The sequence below is a fragment of the Phalangium opilio genome, unplaced genomic scaffold, assembly GCF_054372755.1.
Source record: "Phalangium opilio isolate 3A_F unplaced genomic scaffold, DU_Popi_V2 ptg000048l_1, whole genome shotgun sequence".
In the NCBI taxonomy this organism is placed as follows: domain Eukaryota; kingdom Metazoa; phylum Arthropoda; class Arachnida; order Opiliones; family Phalangiidae; genus Phalangium; species Phalangium opilio.
In genome coordinates this window covers 7,038,104-7,065,487 of record NW_028324170.1, presented here as the reverse complement: position 1 = coordinate 7,065,487, position 27,384 = coordinate 7,038,104, and the positions used below count along the sequence as shown (strand labels likewise).

Sequence of the window (27,384 nt, the reverse complement as noted above, 5' to 3'; positions counted from 1 at the left end):
TTTGAAGATTACGGTCTTAGACAGGCTCTTGGTTAAGGCGCAAGAGATGCGTTGGGCCGAATCCCAAGCTTCTTGAAAATCGGGATCATTTTGAAAGATCAAGATGCTCTCGTAGCCAGAGTTGGACGAGACATCCTGTAGATTCGGTTGTGTGCCACACCCTTCGTATGGAACTACGAATTGGTATGTCGTTGAAGCCGAATTTTCTTGAACGAATCTGTTTTGGAAAGAATATAAGGTGCAGGAACAAATGGTTTTTCCGAATCCGTATTTGGTTGTTGTTTAAATTTTTAATGATAGTGTTTAATAGACCGTTTAGCACTAGTTTAAATTTTTATGTCACTATGCCTAAAATCTCTTAGCATAGTAAAATTGGTAAAAGTGAGTTTAGATCAATTTTTAGATTTTGTTTATTTTGCGATAACCATTTAAAAGATATTTTATACAAGATATACAGTTTGGTCTCCAACTATATAGACCCATGGATAATTAAAAAACCTTAATTACATCTCCCGGTTTAGTTTTATTATTAAGTATTAGTATTGCTTTTATACAAACCGTTGAAACCTTTTAGTTTAGATTTAGAAAAATTAATACCATTTTAGTTAATATATTAAGTAATATCTTCGTTAGATAATATTTTAATTATTCATATCAAATTTAGCGTTTTTTCGCGATTTAAAATAAAAATAAACGGTGGTCATTACCGCGAAACAAGTAAGGCTCGACATGGCGATGACCACACTAGCGAAATTGGCCGTAGTTAGGCAAACTTCGCCCAATCTCAAATCGTTTAATTCGGGGAAATCATCGGCCGATACGACTACGAAAGATCTTGAGAAATTGATCGTGGCATTCTGACCATTTTCAGGGGTAATATCTCTCCTTTTTCTACCACCCACCCTGGTTCTATAACGGCCAAATTCACCATGAAACGCGTGAAACGCGTGGGCCTTGTGGGGTTTCGGTGTTTGGGTAAGCCTTCCAGAAGAAGGGGCACGTGGTAATGGGACCCTAGTTGTCGTTCTGGGTTCCGCCAAGTCCTTTCTTCCGGGGGGCAAAAGAGTAATTGGGTTTGGGATATTTTGAGGTTGCGGGTATTCGCGTCTCGGCGGGCTTTTCAAAGTAACCTGACTTAATTCTTCAGGTTGACGCGCTCTCGGTGGTAGAGCCGTGATCGGTTTGGGAATGTTTTGGGGTTGAGGATTGTAATCCTTTCCCTTCGGGGTCTTCAAAGTTACCTGACTTAATTCTTCAGGCTGACGCAGTCTTGGTGGAAGAGCCGTTATTGGTTTGGGTATGTTTTGGGGTTGAGGATTGTAATCCCTTCTAGTTGGGGTCTTCAAAGTTACTTGACTTAATTCCTCGGGCTCTATTTGCCGTAAAGGTAAGGCGGTTACTGGTTTTGGTATATTTTGGGGTTCGGCGTATTCCCGTCCGGTTGGGGTCCTCAACTTCACCTGACTTAGTTCCTCGGGCTCTCTTTGTTTAAGGGGTAAGGCAGTTACTGCCTTCGGGATATTTTGGGGTTGCGCGTACTCCCGCCTAGTTGGGGTTTTCAATGTTACCTGACTCAATTCTTCTGGTATACGCTCCCTAAGTTTGGGTGGCTTGGTTGTTGTGGGACGAGGTAAGGTAACCAAACGCACTATGGCACGCTGGCGTGGTTCCGGGGTAATCAATATAGTGTTTGGGATACCCGATTTGACCCTTTCCCCTTGGTTTTGTACCGACTCTTGCCCCGAAGAACCGATTTGTTCGGTCAGGCATTGATTAATGCAAGCGCCTTTGCAAACCTCGACGTTACAAGCCAGAAAAACGTCGTTCTTCTCCGGGAATTTGAAGGCATTTATAAAACCGTACGCGATAACGGTTGCACCAGTGTTACCAGTATCTCTAGTGCTATAGAAGGTTTCGATTAGTTTGTCCTTAACGGTGCAACCGTTTTTGTCGGTTAATTGGATGCTCCTGGTCGATGGGTTGTTAAAATCGGGGGCGTCATAAGCGTAGCAATCTTTGACGGAAATGTCGAAGACCCCTTCTTCGTCGCGTGCGTAAATGACCACCGTTAAGGTTTCCCCAATTTTGACCACTCCGTTTAGCGGTGGCGCGAATGGTCCCTTTCCTCTTTGCAAGTCCATCCAGCAATCAATCTTATCGCCGCTGAAGGCAACTTCTTGTACTTGCAACATGTCCACGGAATATGGGGCGAAAGTCACAAACTTGTCGAATCTCGTGGTCCAATCGCAACTGATCTTGCGAGCCGAATCCCATACCTCTTGAACGACGTCATCGTTTTGGAAGATGATGGTGTTTTGAAAGCCTACTGTCCCCGCTGTCAGTCCGTCGGTCTTCAAAGTACCGCATGAAGCCATTGGTATGACGAAATCGAAGTTTTTTCGTCCACCTCTTGGGTCGATGGCACTCGTTGGATCAACGTAGCTTTTACGCGCAAGTTTTTAGTATTTGTTTAGAATAGTAATTAGGGTTTTAGAAGGGTTTAAGTGTTTTTAAGAAAAACGGACGGGTTCAGGTTGGGGGAAGAGAAGGGGAGATATAAAATTCTCCATTAGTGTCGATTTTAATTAACATTTAGTAATGAACTTTTTCGAAGTTTAGTTTTCATTTAGTGCAAAATTAGGATTTGGTTTAAGGGTTCATATTTTTGGGGTCCCAGGTTTGGATTCGATTTGCCATGCAACTATGGCTTTATTAATCTATTGGTTTACGCGTTGGTGGCAGGTGTCTTGGGATTTTATACAAGCTTGGGGACTAAAATTGACGTATTTAACTTACCGACACGATGGCTCGTTGAAATGTCCCTTGGAGAAGACGATCCCGTTGAAAGGGTTGTCAAACTCAACTCGGACTGTCATTCCCGATTGGGCGCATTGAACATCCAGTTTTGTTATGGTGGGGACTATGGCGTTCACACCAACGCTCAATAGCAACACCTGTTCAAGGGTTTCGTGATTTTTAATATGTAACGTTAAAACTCTCTGTGGTATTGAAACTCTAATTATATAGTTTTTGTTATTTGAAATCAAAGTCCATTTTATCAGCCCCCTTTGTCATCAAAATATTCTTAACGACCAGCTGAATCTTTAGTTCGATTGAAAATTTCGATAAATTCAATTTATATGTTCCTTAAGTTTGTCACTGGTTTCTTAGACAGACTAAATAGGAAGATGGACTGCAAAATCGAGTGTAGTCAATTCTCGCTTGTCGTTCTCGAACTAGCTTTCAGTAGTAAGTCTCTAGTATTACGAAGTATAGGTATTGTCATACTTATGGAACGTGTCTTATAAACTTATGTGTTACGTAAATATTTTAAAATCAACTTTCAAATTAGAACAAATCATTTATACACCCCTTCCAAATCATCTTCCAATTTTTGAAACTCGTGTTATAATTATAAGAATCCAGTTTTACGAAGTAATACTATACTACCAGTTTTCCCTAATCAAGCGTAACGACAAGATAATGGGTTTCCCGTTAATCCTGCCACGCCAGCCCGCCATATTGCAGAAATTCGAGTCTTTATCCCCCCCCCCACCTTTTAATCGTTTCCTAATTATTTCTCAATGATTATGGTAGCAAAACAGAAAACCAGTAAAGCAACGGCCGGTGCTTTGATTAAGGTCCACTTCGCTAATTATTCCTCCTTCCCTCCATGCAAAATAAGCTGCTAAAACTTTATATATTTCTAACCCGTTCGTGAGGAGCGCATGTCCGGGGTAGATTGTCAAAACTACCTGAGACTAAGTTCAAAGAAATCTTAAGGATCGTCTTGCCTTTTATAGTTGTCTCTAGTGACATTGACTTCGACTCTCGTTAACAACAACGTAACTTAATACTTTGGTAAGGTTGATTCCGAGATATTTAAGCCTTTGGTACTGCTACCAGGGGATGGTGACTTGAATGATGAGTAAAAATATGTTTCTATCACGATATGGGTCGCCTAAGTGGTGACCCCAGGGTTCTAAGGTAGTTTTATAACTTTTATTTCCAACTTGTGAGTGTGTGTGTGCCATTTTTTTCAGCATCAATGAAAGAAAAATAGTCTTTTCACGAAAATGACTCTTTGAGGTTAGGTTTCTATTGGTTACCCATGTTCCCTGTTTCCGACTCAAGGATCACTAGATTCTTTATATGATTATCTTTATTATAAATGTACCTTTTTAAGATGTCGATTTTTTTTTTGATCGGAGAACTAGTTATTTCGTTTATTATTCCATAAGTTTATGAGATATGTTCAAATATATGGAACATATCTTATAAACTTATGATAATACTTAAGTTCTTAGTAATGGATTCTTTTTTTGCCGGCCAGAGAGAAAATACTTAACCTTATTGGGTAGAGGGATGTTGAAATAAGACTAAGGTTAACTGCGTGGGACATTGCGTTACTTAGGTTAGGCTTAGAGTTGGTTTAAAACAATGTAGATGTCACAATATTTTGAAGACTTCTTCAAAACGTTTCGAGGATGTTTTTGATCAATGTTTATGGTCAACAACCAATAAGGTTCACAAAATTATTGGCTTTGTTAATTCAGAATATTGGTTTGGACTTAAGAGTGTACTGATGAAAACTTGCAGTTTTAGAGGTCAGAGTTAGACTGAAAGTATCCATTTTTTGATTTTTTTTCTTATGGACCAGAAAGGTGAGACACACTTCTGTTCAAAATGCTTCAAGTCACGATTTTGCTTGGTTAAAAAGCTGTCATTTTTAATATTTTATAATTGCGGTTATAGAAATTGAATTTAAGTATAATAGTACTGGTAATTCTTGACCTCCACATTCCAGACAGGCAAAAATCTCATGGCAATTTTCATCATAAAAACATTCTAAAAATAATTTGACACCACCTTTGTTCATTTAAAAAAAAATTACTCCAAACCGATAATTCAAATTAAATATATTTACGTCACTCACTAATTCAAATCCCATAATTTTATTACTCATAACCAATTGGGTAAAACCCTTACTCGTGTTTTTAGGTCGCTACGTTCTCAGCACGACGTGAAAATTTGAAAAATTTTAAATTTATAAACTTTCATCTTTTGAACTTAAAATTATTGAAATGCTAAGCCTTTTTTTTCATAAAACTTTCGCTTTCATCATTGTTAAAATCGTTTCGCTAGTTTTCCTAAATAATTGGGCGAATTTATTTTGAAGGGTTGGAAAGTTTCCAAATAAATTCCGTAATCTTGGGTCAAATTCTTTAATTATTTTGCGTTTTCTGTGTAATATATTTAATGTAAAAATCCGTTTGAAAAGGGAATGGCCCAGAATTTTTTAAATACTGCTCAAAACCTTGTTGTTGCAAATTTCATAGAAATCTAACCAAAATGATTGATTTAATTTATTTCGAAAATCAATTTATTTAGAATCAATCCAACCACCTTTTCTACTATTGTGCAATTGTAAAGATCCCTCAAGTACAACCAGAACTAACAAGGCCTAATTTAGGTCCCTTTCAACCGGTAACTTGTTTAACTAAACTGGTTTCATAGTTATTAATCCCGCGATTAGAGAAAAAATATAAATTAAATGATGATACAACTTTTATCCTCTTCAAATTTAATATTAACGATTATGACTTTTTAATTTTGCTTTCTGAAATATTATTAATTCAAATCGCGCAAGTATATAACCTAAATTTCTGCATATTATTTAAATTAATACTGGTTTTATCAATGGATGCATTTTTTGAGGTTAAAACTAATTAGAAATTAAGGTGCTTATTCCACAATCAATTAACTTAGGTTTAGGTTAAATTATCAAACGTCATAATGGTGGTATATACGGCTAAATGATTAATTAAGATGGAGTGACAGGTTCTCTTTAATTAAATTAACATTAGGAGACCTTATAGACGCTTCCCGGGATATATGAGAAACTCGTTTACTTCGATCTTTAAGACCTAAATGTAAAGTTAATTGAACGAGCTAGAAACGTGGGATAGTTTTAAACAGTTTAAATGGGAATTTGAAATTTTCAAATTCGTCACAGTATCTTCTAAGTGTCACATTCTGTATGGGGCAACTATTTTTATCTCAAAAAAAGCTTTCAAGTATATGCAAATTTGCCAACTGCTCTTGAAAGCACCTTTAGAATAGGGAACATAGAAGCAACTGGGAGAATAAGCCTGATGCCACTATGACGTCACCATAACTAAAACGTTTCAGAATGAACAATGGAGAAGGTGGCATCAAGATTATTTTCTTTTCCTGCGAGGATCTATCCAATATCGAAGCTTTTAATGATCCACTAACATCGAGTAATGTATAGAGAAGAACTGGTAGGCCTAATGACGTCATTACCTACTTCTATTACTCTAGTGTTTATTAACTTATGTTCACGCCAACCATAGAATCATCCACTGAACCTTTGGGCCCTATTTCCAAAATCTTTCCAAATTCCAATCCTCAAAACCTGGTTGATACACTCCATCCCAAATATTAAGAAATCCCTATCTCTTGAATTTACGAAGAGGCACTTATCTCAAATTTAATTAAAACCTATAAAGAAGACTAATATTTAACCATCGTCATTTAAATCAAGATAAAATAAATTTTATAATGAATAACAAGCAAGTAGCTCCTCTCACTTTCTCTAGGCTCAAGAGGAGTCGAGAATAAGAAAACATCAAACTGCTCTAAACGAGGAAGTGGGTCAATCAAAAAGATGTTCCCATCCCCCTGAGGCCGTCCGTATAACGGAACTTGATAATCTTCTCTCCATCAATTCATCCCTTGTAGAGAGAGAGAAGAACTCCTTTTTTACTCCTCTCTGCGTTTTAGTAGATTAAATTGAAGTTATACTTCATACTTGCCCCTTAAACTTCAAGCACTTTTTAAGACGTTGGTTTAAAGTTTACTTATAAACCTTACGTCTAAGTTGAATACTTGTTTTAATAACTTCTAATTAATTTTACTTCTAAATTACGTCTAACTGGTTTTTTTTTTCTCATCCAAGAAAAAAAAACGTCCACAACTTTCACCACCGCTTGGGGTTAAACGTTAAAACTTGAAAGTGAAAAAAATCCCCCGAAAGTGTATAGAATTATTTTAACGATTCACATCCAGTTGAAAATTGGGTTCAGTGGGTCACAGACTGTGAAAATGTTTAAAAGAAGACCCGGTCATAAAAAGGGCCCCCTAGAACGCCCCCATGGTTCCTCTTAAAGGTCAGAAAGGTTAAATTTTTTCTCTGCCTTTTTTGGTGAAGTTGAATTTTATCTTTTTCGATATTTGATAGTGTTCTAAAATTCTTAAGCCTAACATTGTAGTTACGTTATAATCAAGGTTGCGTTTAAAAATGTTTTGGTAAAATTATCTAGGACTACAGCTTTTTTGGACGTTTTTTCTTAAGAACACCTGTTGTGGCATACCTTCATTCATCTCTTAGTTATTTTTCGTTGATTATCGAAAGTTATTGGTATGCAAATTGGGTTTAGAAGTCCTTCTGCGAATGGAATTTCAAGAAAGGTTAGTCGTTGTTTTTTTACGCGGAACTTAGTAATATTTTAAATTTAAACTTGGCACTTTTCAATTAGGTGTGAAAGTGAATAACTGCTAGATAGTGACAATTTTGTTATAACTGCCCAAACTAATAATTTAGGGTAGTCTAATGACGGATCTTTGTTTTTTGCGCGTGTACTTTTAACCTTACATTATATCCAGAATTCTAATTCCCATATTATTCTTAAATATCCTTGCTTTTAAATTATTGCCACTCCTTGCTTTATCATCCCTACCCATTAACACATATACGTATAATATTAAATTCTACCCCACAACAATGGCAAACTTATCAATGTTAATCATGAGTTGCGATATAAACACTTTCAGATTGTTAAAAACTGACATATTAAATAGAATCTCTGAATTCTAAATTCTTATATTTATAGAATATTTAATTAGCAGGTCAATTTAACAAAAGGTAGGAAAACGAAATGGCAGTCACATTTTATGATGAAAGCAAAAGGAAGTAAATTTGAGAAGATACAAGTTCTATAAATCCATTAGGACCATCCCTAACAAAATAAAAAAAATCATTTATTCTTCTAAAAAAGACAGGATATTTATTTTTTTGTTAAATTTCCTTTCTTACATAAAACCCCTTATATTCCCTAAATTGGGGACGAGTGAATTAACATAGTTGTCCCTATACGAACAACGGCTACAACTCCTCTCCTCCCAGTTATTAAGACCCCCAGGATGATAAAGAATCAAAATTATGATCATTTCTCTTCCGCTATAAGGCGTATAGTTGGTTCCGCTTCTATTTGAGGTTGTGACCTAAGCCTAAACTGGTCTCAAAATCCAGTAAAGAAACTATTTCGTGTTTCTCGTTTATTTTAAACGGAAAAGATTGTCTAGAATTATTTCTCGTAATCATTATAATTTTAGAAATTTAAGTTAGAAACTGCGGGCTTCTGTTTATGATTAGCTCAACTGCAATCTGATTAAAGATTTGAAGAAGGATTTGAGTGGTTTAAGAATGGATTATACGGATTTTACTTGATTGATTTACCACTTGATTTTGATAAATTTTACTGGTTTTCAACTGTTTTCGGAGAAGCGTGACAATAGAATCTTATTTTTTGATGGATTGTTTTGAGTTTTGATCCTAAGTAGGCTTAAGAAATGAACTATTGTGATTTCTCAGGATTGTGAGAAAAAACTTGAATTTCAACCCCAAAAGTTAAACATCTGACTGACTTACTGACTAATCATCAACGCCCTGCCCAAAAGGCTTTACCTATAGAAAGCTGAAAGTAATTTGGTTCCGACTTTATTCTAAAGTAGTCGTTTACTTTCTAGGAAACATTTTGCCAATCCGTGGCCATCTTGGAAAATGGCGACCCTAAATGTAAAAAATCTTAATTCCTTACGAAAAAAAGTTGGCGTATTAAGTATACTGGTTCTCTAACCTATAGATAGTCTTCAATGTTTTTAATATGCCGCCATCTTTAAAAATGGCTGCCAGATAGTATCCTAAACCCTCTTTATCTATGGTAGCACGAGATTTCTCGTTTGAAGTTTACGTTGGTTATTTAAAGCCCAGTGAAATTGTGAATGAGCCAATATATCAATTTATTTTTCTCAATAATTAATTAGCCTTCCAAATATTTTAATTCTTATTTCACAGTAAATACAGTCAAGGCTAATCAGTTACGCTACACGTAAGTACTGAATCGCGCAAATATAAGTTTAATTGGAATTATAATTACAACTCTTAAAAATCCTTCATTAATTATAAAAACGATTAGAAAAAAACTTCAATTTGATCCGCTAATTATCCCCATCAAATTAAATGACGTAAAATTTAAACTTGCGTCATACTATCATTACAAGATGTATAATGTTTAATTTATAATGAAAAAAATATATATAAATTTTCAATGGGCTGAAAAACCTACAAAATGTCAAATATATATTTTTTAAATTTAATTTTTAAACACATAACGTCCCATTCATATTTTTTTCTTTCTCTAAAGTTCCCGGTTCATAACCTTTTAAATCAGTTTTAATGATGCTTGTAGGACTTCATTTAATTGGTTTTTAATACAAAAAAGAAAAAAATCCATCATAAAAATCGCGAGAACATGTTGATTCTTTGTAACGATTTCAAAAGGCAATTAACTCAAAGTAAACCACGGTAAAACCAAGTGTTTTTCTACATATTTGTTTTAATTTTTAAAAAACTATAATTTACTTCTTCGAAGGTATAACGTTTCTAATATAAGGTCAAAACGGAAACGTAGCATTGAACTATGAGACGTTTTTATATTCCCGTACTTTTTAACTAGTTTTAAAAATTCGAGATTTCTAAATTATTCTGACCCCGACTGGGCTCTTGAAGGACGTTTCAAAACTCTTTATGTAAAGCAATTAACGTTTTTATGTGCATGGGTTTTTACATGGTTATTTGTATTCCTATAGAATTCATTCCTTTTTTTTTGGAAAAAAAATCAAACTGTTCCTCAGACTGACAAATGTACGATTGATTGTCTTACCTGACATAACAGAACTCCTAGAAACCACGGAGGCAACCCCATGGTTCTGGATTTCGACCTCTGAACCTGCAAGTAAAGAGATGAAAGTTGAAGAATTAGTTACGTTTAGGAATATCCACCACCACGTGGGACGTGAATGTAAATCATTCGATATTTTTGTAAAATATCGAGAGTATTTTTTTTGTAAGTTACCCATATTTGATTGATACAATTGGGGATAATTATGTCAGTTGAAATTAATTTTGAGCTAACCTATGAAGCAGCCATTTAAAAATAAGTTCCTCCGTAGAGGACCACCACCTAAGACGAACAAAAGCCAGCCATATGTCTGGTGCTACGTATTAAAATTATTTTAACGTATTTACAGAACTGTCTTGAACTGAAATTAATTGCCGTATTAACCTTTTAAAACTAAAAAAAGCCTAATATACCGAAGTAAAATCAATAGCGGGACTTTAAAAATCCTAACTCCATTGATATAATTTCCAAGTCAAGTTTTACTCTACAGGGAATTAAACAAACATTAAAAACAATTTACAAAAGTAACCCGAAACGGTAAAAGGGTTATAACGCATTCCGGTTTAATAACTTGTAACCCTTGCAACTAAAGAAAAGAAAAATCAAATTTTGTTGCCAAGAACTAATTTGAAAGTCAAATATTCAAATATTGTCGACCCATTGTTCCAGTACAAAACGAGTCTTTCGGTAAATAACCACGAGCTGCCAAAATGATTGCGGATGCAGGGTGAGGTTACTAAAATGTTCCAACTGGTCCTACCATAAATTTGGCAGATTATTTCTTGAGACTTACTTATTTTTAATGTTTCATCTGGCTTAACGGGGTGATAGAAAGTTTTTGGGTGAAAATAGGGGAGGGGAGGGGGTTAGTGGTGTAATAACACCACCTAGATTTCTGATTTTTCCGCGAGGGCCAAACTTTCATCTGACCCGACACAAATGGAACCGGTATTTAATTTCTAACCCATCTTCAAACCATAATCTACTCCCTTATTTAGCTGCCAGATGCAGATAGGTCTAAAATTTTTGAATTTGAACAAGAACCCTTCTAACAACTGAGAACGTTAGATAGAATAGACCTTCAGTTTCGGGATATGCATAGGGGTTGACACATTGTCGTCTTTGCGTCCCCTCGTGAAATCATGGGCCTTCAGCGCTGGGGCTAAAAACAGATACCCCTATACATACCTTTCCCCCTTAGGCGCATCGACCCAATGCAAAGAATGAGTTGATGGAGACCTAAATTAATTCAAACGTTCTCGGGTTTTATATGAGTTCCCGATTTGAGATTACAAAGGGATTCATTCAAATACCTAGGGGTTTTTATACTAAGTAAATTAATCTAAAGAAACCCTGTAATACTGGTTCTGATTCCCTAATCATTTTATTGATAACTTCCACATAATCTATTCCTGTTTATAAAATTACTAATTTTGTAACACGTCTTTTTGAGTATAGCAACCCTGTTGTGGTCGTGCCTTCGAAAGAAATTTTGAATTACAGTTGAATTTACTTTGTCTAATTTCGGGAGGGTTGCGGGCTATTTTTAAATAAAGAAGATGAGATTTAAAGATGATCCTTTTGTTTAAACCGGTAATTTTCTATTCAAGTTGGTAAATATAGGAGTCTATTTAAGGTTTTTATCGCGTTCTATTTGAGGTCAATCAATGTCAAGGGGTTAATTAATTGGTTAAGAAGAAAAGACATTCCATTATATTTTAAGGTACCTAGTATTTTGATATGTTATTAAGCTGAGATGGTATTCCTGAATTAATGAGGGATATTCTCAATTGAGAATAAGTACCTAGATGAAAATGGATAGAGATTAGGAATTACTAAATATTCTGTGTATATTTTAGGTTATCCAAACATTCCCCTATGTTATTTTGAGATATTTTTGTTTTAACACTTATGTGTACGAAAACCATAAATATTTTATGTTCAAATACACTTTAAATCTAAAAATAATGTGTCATCGAATGTATTGAGTGTTATCACCCCTTTAACTATTCACTTTTGTACTGAGCCCATCTATGTATGGTCTAAAAAAGTAGACCTATAGACCCAAATTCAACTTTTATATATTTAGCCAAAAATTTTATTTTTACTACTATTTGAATTTCTTTTCATTCGAAAGAGTGATTGAACTCTGTCTTATTTATTAGTACCCCGTCGGGCAAGGTGTCAGAATTTTAAACAGGCTTTTCTTAATAAAAAAAAGAAAACTAAAGTTTATTTAAAATTTAAGTCCGATTCGGAAAATCCCAGACATCAAAATTAATCATCACGTTGCTTAAAAAAATATTTACATCTTCAAACTAAATTTCGATCTATGTAAAATTATTCTAGATAAGTTTTTTCTGCACCGTACACCGAGGGTCTAATCACTTTAAAGAGAAAAAATGCACACCAAATTTCTGTTTTTTTTAAATTATTTCCCTATATTTTTAAAATTACGAAATTTCTGAATAATTTTTTGATATCCGATATTGGCTGCTAACAATAACAATCCTGTACCATGGAGGATTGTAGCTGCTGAGTAGATCATTTATAAGAGATCTTTAATTCTTACTCCAATTTAATTACTCCATTTTTAAATGCTAATGGCAAACCTCGTAAAGTGGCTAGCCTCTCGCCCTACGCGATGGGACACTAGTATCAAAGGTCAAAAATTATTTTCTTTTTTGTCGGTGGTTTTTTACAGAGAGGTAATGTAAAAATGTCATTTTTACCTCTCCGAGTGACGTATGTCACGGAGAGGTATTACACCGGCCGTGTCTGTCTGTCTGTCTGTGTGTCTGTCTGTGTGTCTGTCTGTCAGACCCCACGTGACCGCGTTCGCAGTTTACAAATCGGAGCAAACAAATACCCGATTTCCGGAACGCGTTCGCGGTTCACGGAAATTTGGTCATTCATCTACCAACACCAGTCTTTACTAACTGGCTTCTAAGGACCACAATCTGCTAGTCTTTGTCCATCCCACATGGACACTAGTCTGTACGTGCTTGCTTCCAAGCACCACCAACTTCTGTTCTTCGTCAATTTCACCTTGACTCCAGCTTCTATGCACCACCATCTTCTGTTCTTTGTCCATCCCACATGGACACTAGTCTGTTTTTGCTGGCTTCCTAGCACCACCATCTTCTGTTCTTCGTCAATTTCACATTGACACCAGCTTCTATGCACCACCATCTTCTGTTCTTCGTCAATTCCACATTGACAGCAGCTTCTATGCACCACCATCTTCAGGTCTTTTGTCCATTACACATGGACGCCGGTCAGTACATTCTGGCTTCTTTTCCTCCGTCATCGTTTGGTTTCAAGATATACGCGGCGATCGGCTAGGGTTACGAGAAACGTCTAGCCTCCCAATGGCAGGGCTTCCACCATCGGTTCACGCGAATGCGTTTTTATCTATTATTTGGTTTTAAGATATACGCGGCGATCAGCTAGGGTTACGAGAAACGTCTAGCCTCCCAATGGCAGGGCTTCCACCAAAGGTTCACGCGAATGCGTTTTTATCTATTATTATAATGGAAACGAAACGTATATATACCCCAAAATTTGAAAAAAGCGGGCAAGAGGGGTACCCTTCACTTTAAACGTCAATATTAGCAAAGTTTCGAAAGATAATAGGAACAACTTTATTTTAAACGATTTAACTATTTTTAAAGTTATTTACTGGCGATTAAAATAATTAAAAATAATTATATTTATTTAAATATTAAAGATAAACCCAAGTACCGAAGTCGTTAAATCATTGCCTCCTATATCTATCAAGGCCCGTGCATTGCGTTATATTTCGTACATTGTCTCTTATATCTTTTTAGGCCCGTGCATTGCGTTATATTTCCTACATTGCCTCCTGTATCTATCAAGGCCCACGCATTGTGATATATTTCCTTCATTGCCTCCAATATCTATCGAGGCCCGTGCATTGCGATATATTTTTGAGAACAACAACCAAAATGGGAAGCTCCTCTCAGAACCATAATAATTTGTTTTCTGAGTTATATGAAATGAAAATATGGATAATATTTTCGGCAATTCGATTTGAATGGCTCTTTCTGATGTATCATTCTCTCAGCACTGTTCATAATGGACAGGAACGTAGAGATTCGAGACACTAGGAATTACGATAGTGTTTCAAATCGTCTGTATTGAGGGCTTAAAGGCTTTGAGTGAGTTGAAAGATAAATACACATCCTATTTTATAGTTGTACCATGCGTACCACAATGTTGCCAGGCGTTTATTGAAGGATGCTTGGGTACTTGGTACAGACTGTTACGTCTACCAAGTTTCCTAGCATCCAAGAATAAATAGGATTCATAGAAGCCAGTGTTAAGGGCATGTCATGGGTCAAGTCGTTAAATATATCGACGCAGTTAAATAGCTGATGGCATTATTTTATCCACTTTCCCATTGCCTTTCGAGTGGAAGTTCAACTTTGGCACGGACGACAGATGGCGCTCTTAAACTTCTACCCCCAAAAATCGTTGTTGTCTGCTCGTTTTCCCCTTCCGCGTTTTTTCGTTATAAACTTATGATTTAACGAACTGTTAAGATAAAATTTCATATTTCCTAAGACAGATAAGCTTCTACTCCTTTCATATTACTCCCAGTTAGATTTAACGCTTAAAAAATATATTTTCAATAAAAACACCGCTTCCACTAGTGGATTTATACTCCTTGTTAGATTAGTGTAGGTGTAGAGAGTAATCATTACAAACGCTAAAAAATATATTTTCAAAAATGAAGAACATAGAACATTTATTCTATATCAAAAAATATTTTGGTGGTAAGATTGCTTTAGAAAAATCCAAACGGCTAGATATTGTTAAAAAAGAAATGTGTAAGCTATTTGTAGATGAGATAATTGTTTTACATGTTTTAAATGAGACTAAAACTTCCACTATTGTGTCTAAAAAAGTGTTGGCAATGTATATTTTTTAAATATGACGGAATTGCGGTTGATATGATAGCGCCCTATTTGCGAAAAAAACCTTTTTTTAAACAGTTTAATCATTCTTTGATAGAATTTCGAAGGAAGAAGTTAAGTGTTAGATTTGCTCGATTAATTTTGTTCGGCAAATAATATAATTAAGCCTTACGTATTACTGAAGGAGATTGATTTTGCCAACCTTTGTGAGTATTTAACTGTTTAATAATTATTTTGGTTAAGTGGGAGCCTAGCTTATGTGTGATTGGGTTGTGGCTTCCATGATTTGGGCACATTTGCTTTTTGTGTGGCGAGGTATGATTCAGCTTTGATATGGACAAATGTTACAAATCATACTGGTAGACTAAGAATGCGGTTGAGGTATAGCGAGAGAGTAGAGTTTCCACAGCAATTGAGAGATATTGAAAAGGCTTGAACAATTGACTATTTTAAAATTGAATTCCTGCACTTGCAAAGAATTAAAAAAAGCGATAGATGCATATATTTAGGTTGTTTAAGGGGTAGTGATAGTCATCTAAACTCGGAGAGGTAATATTTTGGCTTTCCCAACTTGTTGATAGTACGGTGCCTGTGGGAAGGTTGATTTTAATTACGCGTCTCAATTTGAGTCTAATTTATGACGGATAAAAATAAAGATTCCTGGAAGGATTACTCAAGGAATTATGGGATTGATTCCAGCCAACCGGATCTAGATTTCAAGGCGCTTACGAGCTATTGGTGAGTTTCAAAAAAAATATTATATGTGTTTTTACTTTTCTTGAATATTTTATTTGAGACATTTCCATTTGAGTTTGTGTGTTTCTCGTGAAAATGTTTCTTCTCTTCTATAGCTTTGATTTACATTAGAAGTTTACTTTACGACGTTTTATTGGTACAATAACGGTTTACTTGACAAAACGCCAATTTTACTTAGTTTTGAAAGTTAGTTAAATGACCCGAATTTTAACTAAAGAATTTATGAAAGGAATTTTCACGCGGATGTGACAGTCAAGTCTATAAATTCAGAACAGACCTATTCATGGGCACGTAACACAAACCAAGCCTTAATTTTGCGTGTGACCTAACCTTACCTAACAACTAGATTTTAATGGTTTTCCAACAAATATTCTAACTAATTTTAAAATACTTATATTAGAACATCAATTATTTTATTGAAATTTCCCATATCTATCCTTTTATATAATGGTCTAAGATTCTAATAAAGATCTAGAGATAAAAATTACAAGGTCGTTACTAAAAGATGAAGACGTCCTGGTCTATAACATATATTAACTTGATCATAATCATCCCCCAACATCGGAAAAGAAAATTCCATTAAATAAGCGCGCCAAAAGCGAAACGCGTAAATTAATCGAGCTATGGTGACCTTTAATATCCCCCTGATGTACCGTTAAGTATAACTAGTTCCTCGTAGAAAGTCCTTCATCAATATATAATCATGATTATTCAAATTCTTGGCGTGTACCAACACAAAATGAAGAAGAACTCGAAGGGAAGATGCAATCCTGTAACCCTTAAATTAGGCTAAAGTTTCATTTTCCAAGACTTCAAATTTTCAGCCAATGTCTATGCATTTTATTCGTGCTAAAACAATCATTGGGGACTTCGGTAATGCAAACTGTTAGTTTTAAATTGATTTACCTTTTAAGGAGAATTATAGACTTAGGAAATTATATAAATTAATTAGTTATGGGCCATTTTTGTAAACCTAAATTAAAATAGAAAATTATTTCTACCATCCATAATAGTTATTTAAATTATTATTCTAATAATGAAATGAAAATTATACGGATTAACACATTATGTCACTCATTGCGCCTATTAAAATTTAAGCCCTTATTATTATTTTTGCAAATTATGACTGAATGTAGGCCTAGAAGGTTTACTTTGAAGAAAAAAAAACTTTATTGAATTGACAATTTTAATTTGTTTCAGCTTTCCTTTAGAGAGAGAAGAGATTCATCTCAACACCATTTTTATAATGAGGCATATCCTTTCATTTTTCTTTTTATACAACCCTAATCTCTTATACTAACCCTGTTATTAAGGTTTTGCCCCCCCCCCTTTGTTAGTCGACCCCCTCCCTTCGTTAAATATTGGTAAGTTGTTTTAAAAAAAACGTAGAGAATTCTTATTCCTACCGGTCAGGGAAAATTTTAACGTTCAGATTTTAAAAAATTTCAAGCTTCTTTTTAAAGTCTTGGGTGCCTCAGACGCTATCTATTTTTACTGTGTCAAGGACGGCCGAGGAGATCCTCTTCATTTCTCTGACTAGATTGTGGGCAGGTTAATCAAAGGGGACCTTTTAGTCCTTTATAGTATTTCTCGTGACAAACCTGTCCATTATAAATTTAATTTATATCTCGTAAAGAAGAAATAAAATTCGTTTTCGAATAAAGTTCTGACGCTAGTATTTTAATTTATCAGACTTTTATGATTCGTGGATTGTGTCATTGGAATTTAGGAGCTATATTTTATGTAACTTATTAGGCTTTTTAACAATTTTCGCTACTTAAATACCTGTTAAATTGAGAGTGATTAACATCTTGAGAGTCTGGATGGTTCAATTTGTACAATAATCACGGGTCATTCGTGATAATCATGAATCGGGGATAAGAGAAACTGATACTATAACTTTTTTACAATTTCTTTTAATTGGGTAGTTAATCAGACAGCCGCGTAATAACCGTGAAAGTTGGCAAAAAAGAAGAAAAACCTTGAAAGTTGAATTAGCCATTTAAATGCAAATTTTTATAATTATTACAAACGAAAATTTGGTTTTGGCTAATTGGCTTTGTTTAATTATATAACGCCAACTTGTCAATCGTATAATTTCAATCGGAAGGTTAATTTTGTGGGCATCGTTTATATATATTCAATATTTCGAAATGGTAATGTATTGAAATAAAACCACGAACATCACGAAGCTAATTAAAATTTGAAATGGTTAAATTGCTAATTCAAATTTCATTCTTTATTTTAACAACTTAATCTGATCCGATTTTTTTTTTTTAATTTCCCAATTCTGATTTTATTAAAACAATCCAAATTAAAATTTTAAAACTTGGAAGGTGGGGGGGGGGGGAAGAGATTGACTTCAATTGTTTATTGAAGTTTTTATCGGAGCTTGCAATCTATATATCGCTGATTCTCTTAAAGATTTCTATTCAACTTTCTATCTAACATTGTAATAGAGACATTTTCTGCTCTCTCATTATCTGCCAATCAACGACTTCTCGCTTCAGGGCATTTTGATTATCTGTTGTCTTTGCAAACTAGACTTTTTTTTATTAAGAAACTTGGATAATACTGATTATATAGTTCGAAAACTCTCGTTATGGGTGAAGACAGGAACCCATATAAGACTGAGAATGTGTGAAGTGACACTTCAGGTGTCTTTGAGCTCGTATAGTTAAACTTCCTTGGCAATAACGAAACCTGAGATTACTAAATGTTCTTATGTCTTATATGGGTTCTTGGCGAGGACTTTCTTTTGGGGGCGTTCTATGGCTCTGTTGATTCAATTTTTTTTTAAATTTTGTTGTAGAGTCTTTGTTGAATCTTTTCAATCATTATTAAGACAGGGGTAGCAACTTTTTAACTGTGGTTTATTGAAAATTGCGCTGTTTTTTTCAACCTGTTTTTCTTCTAGACTGATAAATTTGTGATCGGGTTAATTTTGGCTTCCGGATTTTTTTCTTTCTTGTATTAATTAGTGTCCCCAAATTATTCATATAAATTTTATTCATATTTGACTAATAAATATGAATTTAATTAAATATAATAACCGTGTTTTGAATTAAATTTTTTCATTATAATTGCTAATTTGGTTTAGTTAATTAATTGGGAATTCCCTCGTATTAACTTTACTGTAAATTTTAAATACAATAACATTTTATATTAAGGGTACCAGGATCTTAAACCTAATTTGAAAATTTAACTGATTTTTTGGAAAAACTCATTTTTAATTGAAAATATTTTAAATCTTAATTTAAATGCGAAAAATTTTAATGTTGAAAGCAATTCTATAATATTTCCCATTAAAATATAATTGTATTTAAAATACTGAATAATATATGCAAAATAATAATGCCTTAATCACGATAAAAGCAGCAGGAAATTATATCCAATATTCAAATTAGTAAGAAAATCCTTTAACCACGTCGCGTAATATTAAACTTATCTTACATGGATTGGTACAAACAACCTCTAATAATCCACGGTAGTTTGGGATCAAAATACGAAGTTTCAATCGCGATTTTGAGGATAATGAAGAAAAATCTTTGTTTGGTCTTACCTGTTAGAGTTTAGAGTCCAGTACCGCGGAGAAATCGAATCCCAATCTTGGTGGGATTTAATTGAAAAGAGTTAAATTATTCGAACACGCGCGGTAGTAGATGATGTAGAGATGTGAGAGTGATGAAGATGGTTGGTTGAGAAGGATGATGGTGAGACGACTTTCCAAGATGTTCTCCCTCGCTCCGGGGGCAGACTCTGTCCTTTTTATACCTGGCTGACATACTTTCGCTTTTTATCAAGCACCCACCGAGTTGGTCCAGGCAACATACATCAGTTCTTTTCTCATCATTCTTATTACAAACTCGTCTTTCGCTCTCCAAAAGTGGTATAGGATGCACGGACCAGCTTCTTATTTGAAGATTCACCCTTGTAGGAGGAGGAGAGTTTTGAATTTTATGAGAGGAAGGACATTAAAGACCCATTTACGTAACAATATTTAGACCTCAATCCAGCTTGGCAATTTTAATCAACTTGAAGGTGGAGCTAGCTCATTAACAGTTTGTTCGAGAAAAAAGAACAATGTACTTCAAATTTTGAGTATCCTTTAAAAGATGGCCACTAATTTTGAGGAATAATTGAGAATTGATTGATAGCCCATTACGAAAATGGGATAGTTATTAAATATTTAGAGATTCACGGAGATTTTTCAACTTTTCAAGTGACTTCGTGTCAAATTTGTAGCGATTTCACTTGAGTTTAAGTAACTTTATTCGAGAATTCAGGGCCTCTGTAAAATACCAAGTTTTTTTCAAGAGTGACGTCGTTTTAAGAATGAGGTGAAGAAATTTTGGTAAATGTCCGGCCCCTTTTATTTAGTCTTAGGTTAGATTAGGCTTAGTTATTTTAAACGTTTCTTGGTAATTTTTTAACTTGTAGACCTTAATTTCGCCTCGGGGCTCTACGGGTTTTATTTTCAATTCACCCCTTTTTACTGACACAAGATTTCTTTTTTTTAATCTCTGGGAGAAGAGATACCATGACCAATTGACGCTTAGGTGTCAAGATTATGGGACGCGTACCTTGTCACTTGTTTAGGAGGAATTTATAGGTCCAGATATCTATTAGAAGATGAGCAAGTTTAAGGGATTTAATCTTGTAGAGTTTTTAGATGAATGGCTGCTGTGTCTTGGTTATGTATAGGGTTATGCAAATTTCAGAGTGCATTGAACAGGAGATCCAAGGGGGTATCAATATAGTATTTGGGAAAGGAACCGTCTTTAATTTGTTGGTGATAAGGGGAAATTCGTGCCTACTGTAGTTAGTACTCCCTTTAAACTGATTTTCACAATTATTTGTTAAATTAAGTTTTACATATTGAAATTTATTTAATAATGTTTAAAATAAAGATAAACACTTATATTTAGTAATAAACTGTAAATTTTATTTATAGATTTTCTTTGCACAATATTTAGGGTGTTACCAGGAAAAAATGGAAGCTACACAAGGAATCTTTATAGTGCCGCAATGATTAGCTTTATTATATCTCTTTATTTACGTCACCATGGTTCAAGCGTCGTATCCGCCCACTTATCGAAAAAATCATCCTTATTTGTTAAACTGTATAAAATTCCTATTTCGCAAAGCATACCAAGAAAGCTAAACCTTACTAAAGGGTTATATTTTAGGTCAAAAATAGACTAGAACACGGAACGGAGGTTGAGAAATAATTGTTTGAAATCAAATTAATTATTTAAAATGCGTTTAATTCTTGCAAAATTGCTTAGGCAGGTCAAATCATTCGTGAATAAAAGAGAATGAGATAAATTAATTAATAGTAATTTTCCAAATGGAAAGAGGGCAGACCTCAGTGGTAATATATGAATCTTATAAACCAGATTTCATCTTTGTTTCAATGTGTTTTTGAGCTATGAACTGGTAAACATTTAATTTGTCTCTATAGCCGCGTTCACACTATAGAGACTTTGAAACCGTTTCAAAATTATTGCGAAGAAAAATACATTTTCATACTAATTAAAGATCTCTCAACTGTAGAGCTTACAGCAAAAATTTTCATATCGATCATTACGAAACAGTTCGAAATGGCTTCAAAACGTCGCTAGTGTGAACGACGCTTGAAAATTACGGTGTTAGTGCCATTATTCAGTTGTTCGACTGCTAATTGTCACAAAATTGGCCCACAAAAGTCAATTCCGCTTGTTAATCCTACAGTTAGTTTGATTAATAATAATAGACCATTTCGATGTAACTAAAAGGGAAGGACATGGGGGGGGGGGTAAAACTTTGCCTTCCATCTCGCAATTTGGCGCCTGCGCTCTAGTCGTTTTGTATCATGAGTGCGCAGAGACGGCAACGTATCAACCCCCTTGAGTGCTGCCTATACCCCTTCTTTTACATCGAAAAGGTCTATTATTTAATGTCTATAACCAACTTTAAAATCTTATAACAGTTCTATGTTCTTGGGCAAATAATAAAAATATTTAGAAATTTCCTAAAAATGTTTTTCAAATTTATTGAAACCCTAATTCTGTTTCTATTCGAGAAAATAAGCTATAATCTTCAAGTTTTTTTAGTGAGAATTATAATGAAATTTACAATAGTCCCGTATGTTTATTATTTAAGATTAAGTCTTTATATACCGTATTTTTTACTATAATAAAAAAGCGTTAAAATCCTTAAAAAAGCGTGACTTTCTATCTAGCATTAAGAACATCCGTAATTTCTTTTAGTTCATTTTCTGTGGCTCTGTGTCGAGAAATGAAACCCGTTTTTTTGGTTCAAAAAGGCCAAGGGCCAGTCGGCCAGCCCTCGCTTTCGAAACACTTACCCCCCCTCCCCCTCGTTTCATAAAGGAAAGGTAAAACTAATATTTTTCTGTAAGACAATTTGTACTATAGTCTCGGTCAAATCTTGAGAATTCGTTTTCCTTTAAATTTCCTTTCGACCTCAAGGTGCAGTCCGCAATCATGTCAGTAAGATTTTTTCTGCATTTTATAGCTTTTTTTTTAGACATCCATCGGATTCCCTTTTATGTCTCAGCCGTGAAAACATTATTTCCAAGAACTTATATAAAACCATGGGTTTTTAATTGTTCTTACGTTCTATCTAAATACATATAGACATAAGTTTATGAGATGTTCTATAAGTTTGACATTGGTTACTGAGAGCTTGTTATGAAGTGATGTAGGTGAAACGTCATAGCGACACCTGGTGAGGCGCTGTCAATGGCTTAGTACAGACTAAATAGGAAGATGGAGTTGGACTGCTAAACCGAGTGTAGTCAATTCTCGAGTCGTTCTCGAACTGGGTCTTAGTAAGTCTCTAGCATTAGTAAGTATGACAGTAATGGTACTGTCATACTTATGGAACATAACTTATAAACTTATGATATAGGTATAAGTGAAAGTGAAAGTCTTGGCTGACAGATTGATTGTTAATCAACGCCCAGATCAAGCCGCTTTACCTAGAACTCTGAAATTTCGCAGGAACGTTACTTAAGTTGTAGGTACTCATCCGCTGCCATCTTGACAAAATGGCGGCCAGAAATGTAGAATAGCGTTGATCTTACCGTTCAACTTATTTCATTAACATTTAGCACACTATTTGATAACGATAGATAGTTTTCAGACGTGGAGGATTGATAGAAAAAATCAGAAGTATATAATACTTCTCTTCGAGAGAAGTGTACCACAAAGCGATATAAGTGTAACGTCATTCTTCCCAACATCGGAACATTTGGAGCAAAGTTACTAAATCGAATCACATACCCGATAAATAGTTCCCTCATCATTTCTCTATTAGCGCTTAACTATTTGGGAAAACGCGTTTGCAGATTTTTGACCCACCCCAAGACGAGGTTTGTGGGTTGATTGCTGGGGATGTAGTGCCAACAATTATAAAGTTCGCCTTACGGTGCAATGCCCATCTAGCGGGAAAGCAAACAAAAAGGGTGAGCCTGGCAAGAATGAGATTACATAACTGAAGTATTAAGTGGATACAGAGTGTCATCCTTCTTCTATTATCCCCTTCTGATAAAATGCATTCTGTTTTCACTTTCTACGTAAGACCCTATCTCCATCTTTGAGAATATCAATCAATTAGCGGTTAAAAACTTACTAGAAATCCCTATATTTGTTTTTATTAAAATTATAAAACGTAATATTTGATTCATTGTATGTTTTAAACCTTGATCCTTTAATTTGGGACACCATTCTTGGGGGTTATTGAAATGCTAATTCGGTTTTAAAAATTTCTAATAATACCTCGAAATCGAGTTTAGCCAGATTTTGAAGGCGTTGCCATAAAGAGGTCGTCAAATTATAGGAAACCATGGGAAAAGTTTTAAAATCTTTTCGACGTATATAACGAAGGAATCCCTTGTTTTGTATTTAATCATCGGGCGTATATATTTAGGTACCTAAATTTAAAACTGACCATCATATTAATTCACCCACTGAAACTTTAGGCAAAAATTATTTTTTCTTTTTTCCCTCAAGAATTCCTTAAATATTTGACTTGAATTTCAGTGGTGCGTTTGAACTTTAACGTTTTTGACCTTTTGTTATAAATTATGATGAATCTTTAATGGTCCTTTCAACAGTTGGAAAAAATTCAGGTTTTTAAAGTAGTATTTTTCGAGTCCAAACCAGTTGACATAATAAATTATTTAAATTGTCACTTTTTTCAATTATGTAAGTATCTTATATATTTTTTTCTATATTTAATGAGTAAACAAAAACCGATTTACCCTTAACGTGATTTGAATTAACAATGGAAATTTGAACGAGAAATAAGCCTTTAATTAATTCAAGTTCTGATTTTCTAGTTAAACCGCATTTAATACGGTAGGATCTTTTTGAAATTCAGTTCAAAAAAATCGCGGGAAGCTGTAGATCATATCATAAGTTTATAATATACTTTCTATGAGTTTAACATATGACTTGGCGGACTTCAAAACCTAATGTAGTCAATTCTGGCGTCGTAATAGAAGTGGCACACTTATATCTTATCATCTTATGAAAATATTAATTAGGTGTGTTCAGGGATAGATTTAATTTTAGAAGTAGGAATGGAGAACGGTTAGTATTTACTTCGGTCCGACTCATAGCCCAGTGAAAAGTCCCTTCCTCCAAGACGTAACGAAAAGTTTAAATTATCTTATTGTCTCAGTTTTAAACTACGTTTTGATGGCGTTGCTGACGGGGACGGCGAAAAATACGGGACTTTGACGCGCCCCCAGATTACTCTGTTCTCCATTCCTACTTCTAAAATTAAATCTATCCCTGGTGCGTTATAACCCCTGTAAGTCTGAGAAATACTAAAAATATATTTTAATTAAACTTTTCAAACTTAATATTGTCAAACATAAAAGTTATCGGATACCTGAAAATGAAAATCTTATATATTTTTGAGAACATAACTTGCTTGTTCTTTATCCACAGTCACAATTCATTACCGAATTTGACAAAGCTACATAGGTTGATATCAGTGACACTAGGGAAAGGGGTTAGGCTTGGTTTGGTTGAGTTCCTTAAGGTTGGGTCCGCGAACCCCTAGCCGGTAAAGATCGTCCTAATCCAGACTTTTTAGCTTTATGAATAAGTCATAATTAACTTAAGCATAGTTTGATTGCATTTCAAAGTAAAGGCTATTGAATCTTTAGTATTTAAGTAGACAGGAAACTCTTCGTGGTTTTCAGTCAATTAAAACAACCTTGCATCGTCGAGTAGATTAGCTTGTTTATATTAATTACAAGTCTCTCATAGTCTCTTGACGAAAAAGTTACTGAAATTCAGAGAATTAAACATTTTATTAAATATTTTTATATTACCAATATTTTTAATTTTTCCTTAAGCACGTTCGTTTAGATGTACAAAACAATTACCGGAAAAGAGTTCAATAAGTATAATTAAAAAGGGTTAGAAAGTTTTATTCTTTCTCTATCATTTAGTAAATATTTGAGCGGTCAGACGTGAAAACCAGATTTCAGTAAAACCGGCGGCGATTTGGTAACGGTGGGAGTATTTCGAAATAATATCCATTAGTAATTAGATCATAATTACGTTTTTTTTATGCCAAGTATTATTTTGATGGTTAGAATGGCTCGCAAGATGAGCCAGAACAGATTTTCTACAAAACTAGGAAATCGAGTAAGAATACGCGCTTTAAATCATCTCTTCGCGGCTGAAACAGTAATGTTTGAAATGTCTTGATTTTCAGGTTCTATTCTAGCGGAGTTTGGAAATTTTTGGAACACGAATTTTGGGAAATCATAATTTCCGGCGATGCTAGCAGATGATTTATAAAATATTCGAAAGTTAAAAAAAATCTGGTTTTATTGTTCGTATGAGTACACCTTTTGTAATTCTAAAATTAGTTTATTTCAGGAAGAATATATATGTGTGTGTGTTTTTTTTTTAATTTTATTTTAGTAGAAAATCGTTGTAACTGTTTGAACTCTTAAATTTCATGTATAGATTCAAGTGGATGTTATACCATTTAATGATGTCATCAGTAGCTAAAACAGGATTATCACCACTAAATTAAGAACTTACCCAAAAATCGCCTTCAAGTATGAAGTATGACACTACCTATACTTCGTAATTTTAGAGACTTACTGAGAGATAGTCAGAATAAATTACTTCATTCAATGAAAATTTTGCATACAGTAGCAAAGTTATGCTGTTTTATTGTGTTTTATGCTGTTTTGTTGTGTTTTATGCTGTTTTATTGTGTTTTATACTGTTTTATTGTGTTCGAAGCTGTTTTATTGTGTGCCTAAGTTCGCATAATGGACATTTAGGACTAAGGTTGTACAATCTTGAAGCTAAAACTGGTAGCGTTATATTACCTATAGCTATTCTCCACAGAATACTATTTTCCTTGGGGAAAAAACATGGGTACCGTACAGGATTTAGTTCAAAATTTAAATTATTTGGTTTCTCAAATATCGCTAAAAATCTGCATCTTAGTTGTTCGGATTGTGGGTTAGTTAATTCTCTAAACTAACAAGGGAGATGCTTTCGAGTACGCGTCGAGTCTTACACTTCTCATGATATTAAAGGGGCTGTCCGAACCGTGGGGCAAACGACGGTCTTTCTCACGGAACTTAGCTTTGCTCTTGGGTTAAAAAGAAGGGGAGGGGGTCGAACAACCCCTTTAACTTCTCATATTTGTAATTGAGTTTCAGTTTAATATTAAATTGCTAATTAAAGCATTCCAAGTATTAATACTAGTGTTTATGACGATATTGAGTTAAAAATTAACTTTTCTAATTTCAAAGAAAAACACAAGCATCTGCTGCATCAAGACGTCTTCTTCCCAGTGCCAAGCAGAGGGGACGGGGTCGACGCCATTCAGTAGTAGAGGAGGGCTTCTCATATCACACGACGCGATTAAGTTTCAACGAAGTTTACTTTTTGTTTTTATATCTATATACTTTTGTTTATACTTCATAAATGTACTATAGAATAAATAAATTGTTCGTCGATTTAATGAATCTCATTTTTTATTACTTTTCTTGTCAAATAAGTTACAGGCATGTATATAGGATTTTAAAATGGATTAATTAGACTAAAATGGATTCGGAAAATGTGTAGATTACACGTTCCCGGTAATCACTTTAGCACTGTTAAAGGCAGCGCGTCGAGGGGCTATTCACCAATGAAAATTTTCTTTTATTGCTGATTTTTATTTATGCTTTAAAAAGGATAAGGGATTCATTGGTGATTTAAAATGGATGGGGATTAATGGTTGCGTCTGGATTACGAGTAATCATCGAGGGGCTACTCACTAAAAACTTGTTAGCGATTTTCAACGGGATTGGGATTGTGGGTAACTAAGGAGCTACGTGTTGTTATTATTTTACTAGTTATGAACGAAAAAAGGGCATTCACACATTTTCCACTAGGGGAGCTGCAAACGTAGTTACGTATTTACTGACATCTAAAATATGATAAAATTCTGCCAGACATTCGTGTTAGCAAAATATAGTTCATAAATTGCCGCTAGGGGCGCTGCAAACATAGTTACGTATTTACTGACATCTAAAACATGATAAAATTCTGCTAGACATTCGTGTAAGCAATAGATAGTTCATAAATTTCCGCTAGGGGCGCTGT

General features: G+C 34.5%; 1 protein-coding gene and 1 long non-coding RNA gene across 2 annotated transcripts; one reads left to right on the top strand and one right to left on the bottom strand.

Moving 5' to 3' along the window:
• Positions 1 to 280: 280 nt before the first annotated feature.
• Positions 281 to 19,601, bottom strand: LOC149674072 (uncharacterized). Its single transcript, XM_089839925.1, has 4 exons — positions 19,305 to 19,601; positions 10,029 to 10,094; positions 2,797 to 2,954; positions 281 to 2,442 (listed from the first exon to the last, which is right to left on the bottom strand). Exons 2-4 carry the CDS (start codon positions 10,068 to 10,070, stop codon positions 642 to 644), a joined length of 2,001 nt encoding a protein of 666 aa, XP_089696051.1. The 5' UTR covers positions 10,071 to 10,094; positions 19,305 to 19,601; the 3' UTR covers positions 281 to 641.
• A 1,660-nt stretch (positions 19,602 to 21,261) lies between these two features.
• LOC149674071 (uncharacterized) lies at positions 21,262 to 26,762 on the top strand. Its single transcript, XR_016367003.1, has 2 exons — positions 21,262 to 25,663; positions 25,741 to 26,762. It is a non-coding gene; the product is annotated as an uncharacterized LOC149674071 (long non-coding RNA).
• Positions 26,763 to 27,384: the final 622 nt, after the last annotated feature.

What these genes read in the sequence shown, in the direction of transcription:
- LOC149674072 (XM_089839925.1), bottom strand. Translation starts at nt 10,070, where the DNA reads ATGGGGTTGCCTCCGTGGTTTCTAGGAGTTCTGTTATGTCAG. An exon ending in TAGGAGTTCTGTTATGTCAG is followed by an intron (nt 2,955 to 10,028) that starts GTAAGACAATCA and finishes ACCCTTGAACAG; the next exon opens with GTGTTGCTATTGAGCGTTGG. An exon ending in TTCAACGAGCCATCGTGTCG is followed by an intron (nt 2,443 to 2,796) that starts GTAAGTTAAATA and finishes TGCGCGTAAAAG; the next exon opens with CTACGTTGATCCAACGAGTG.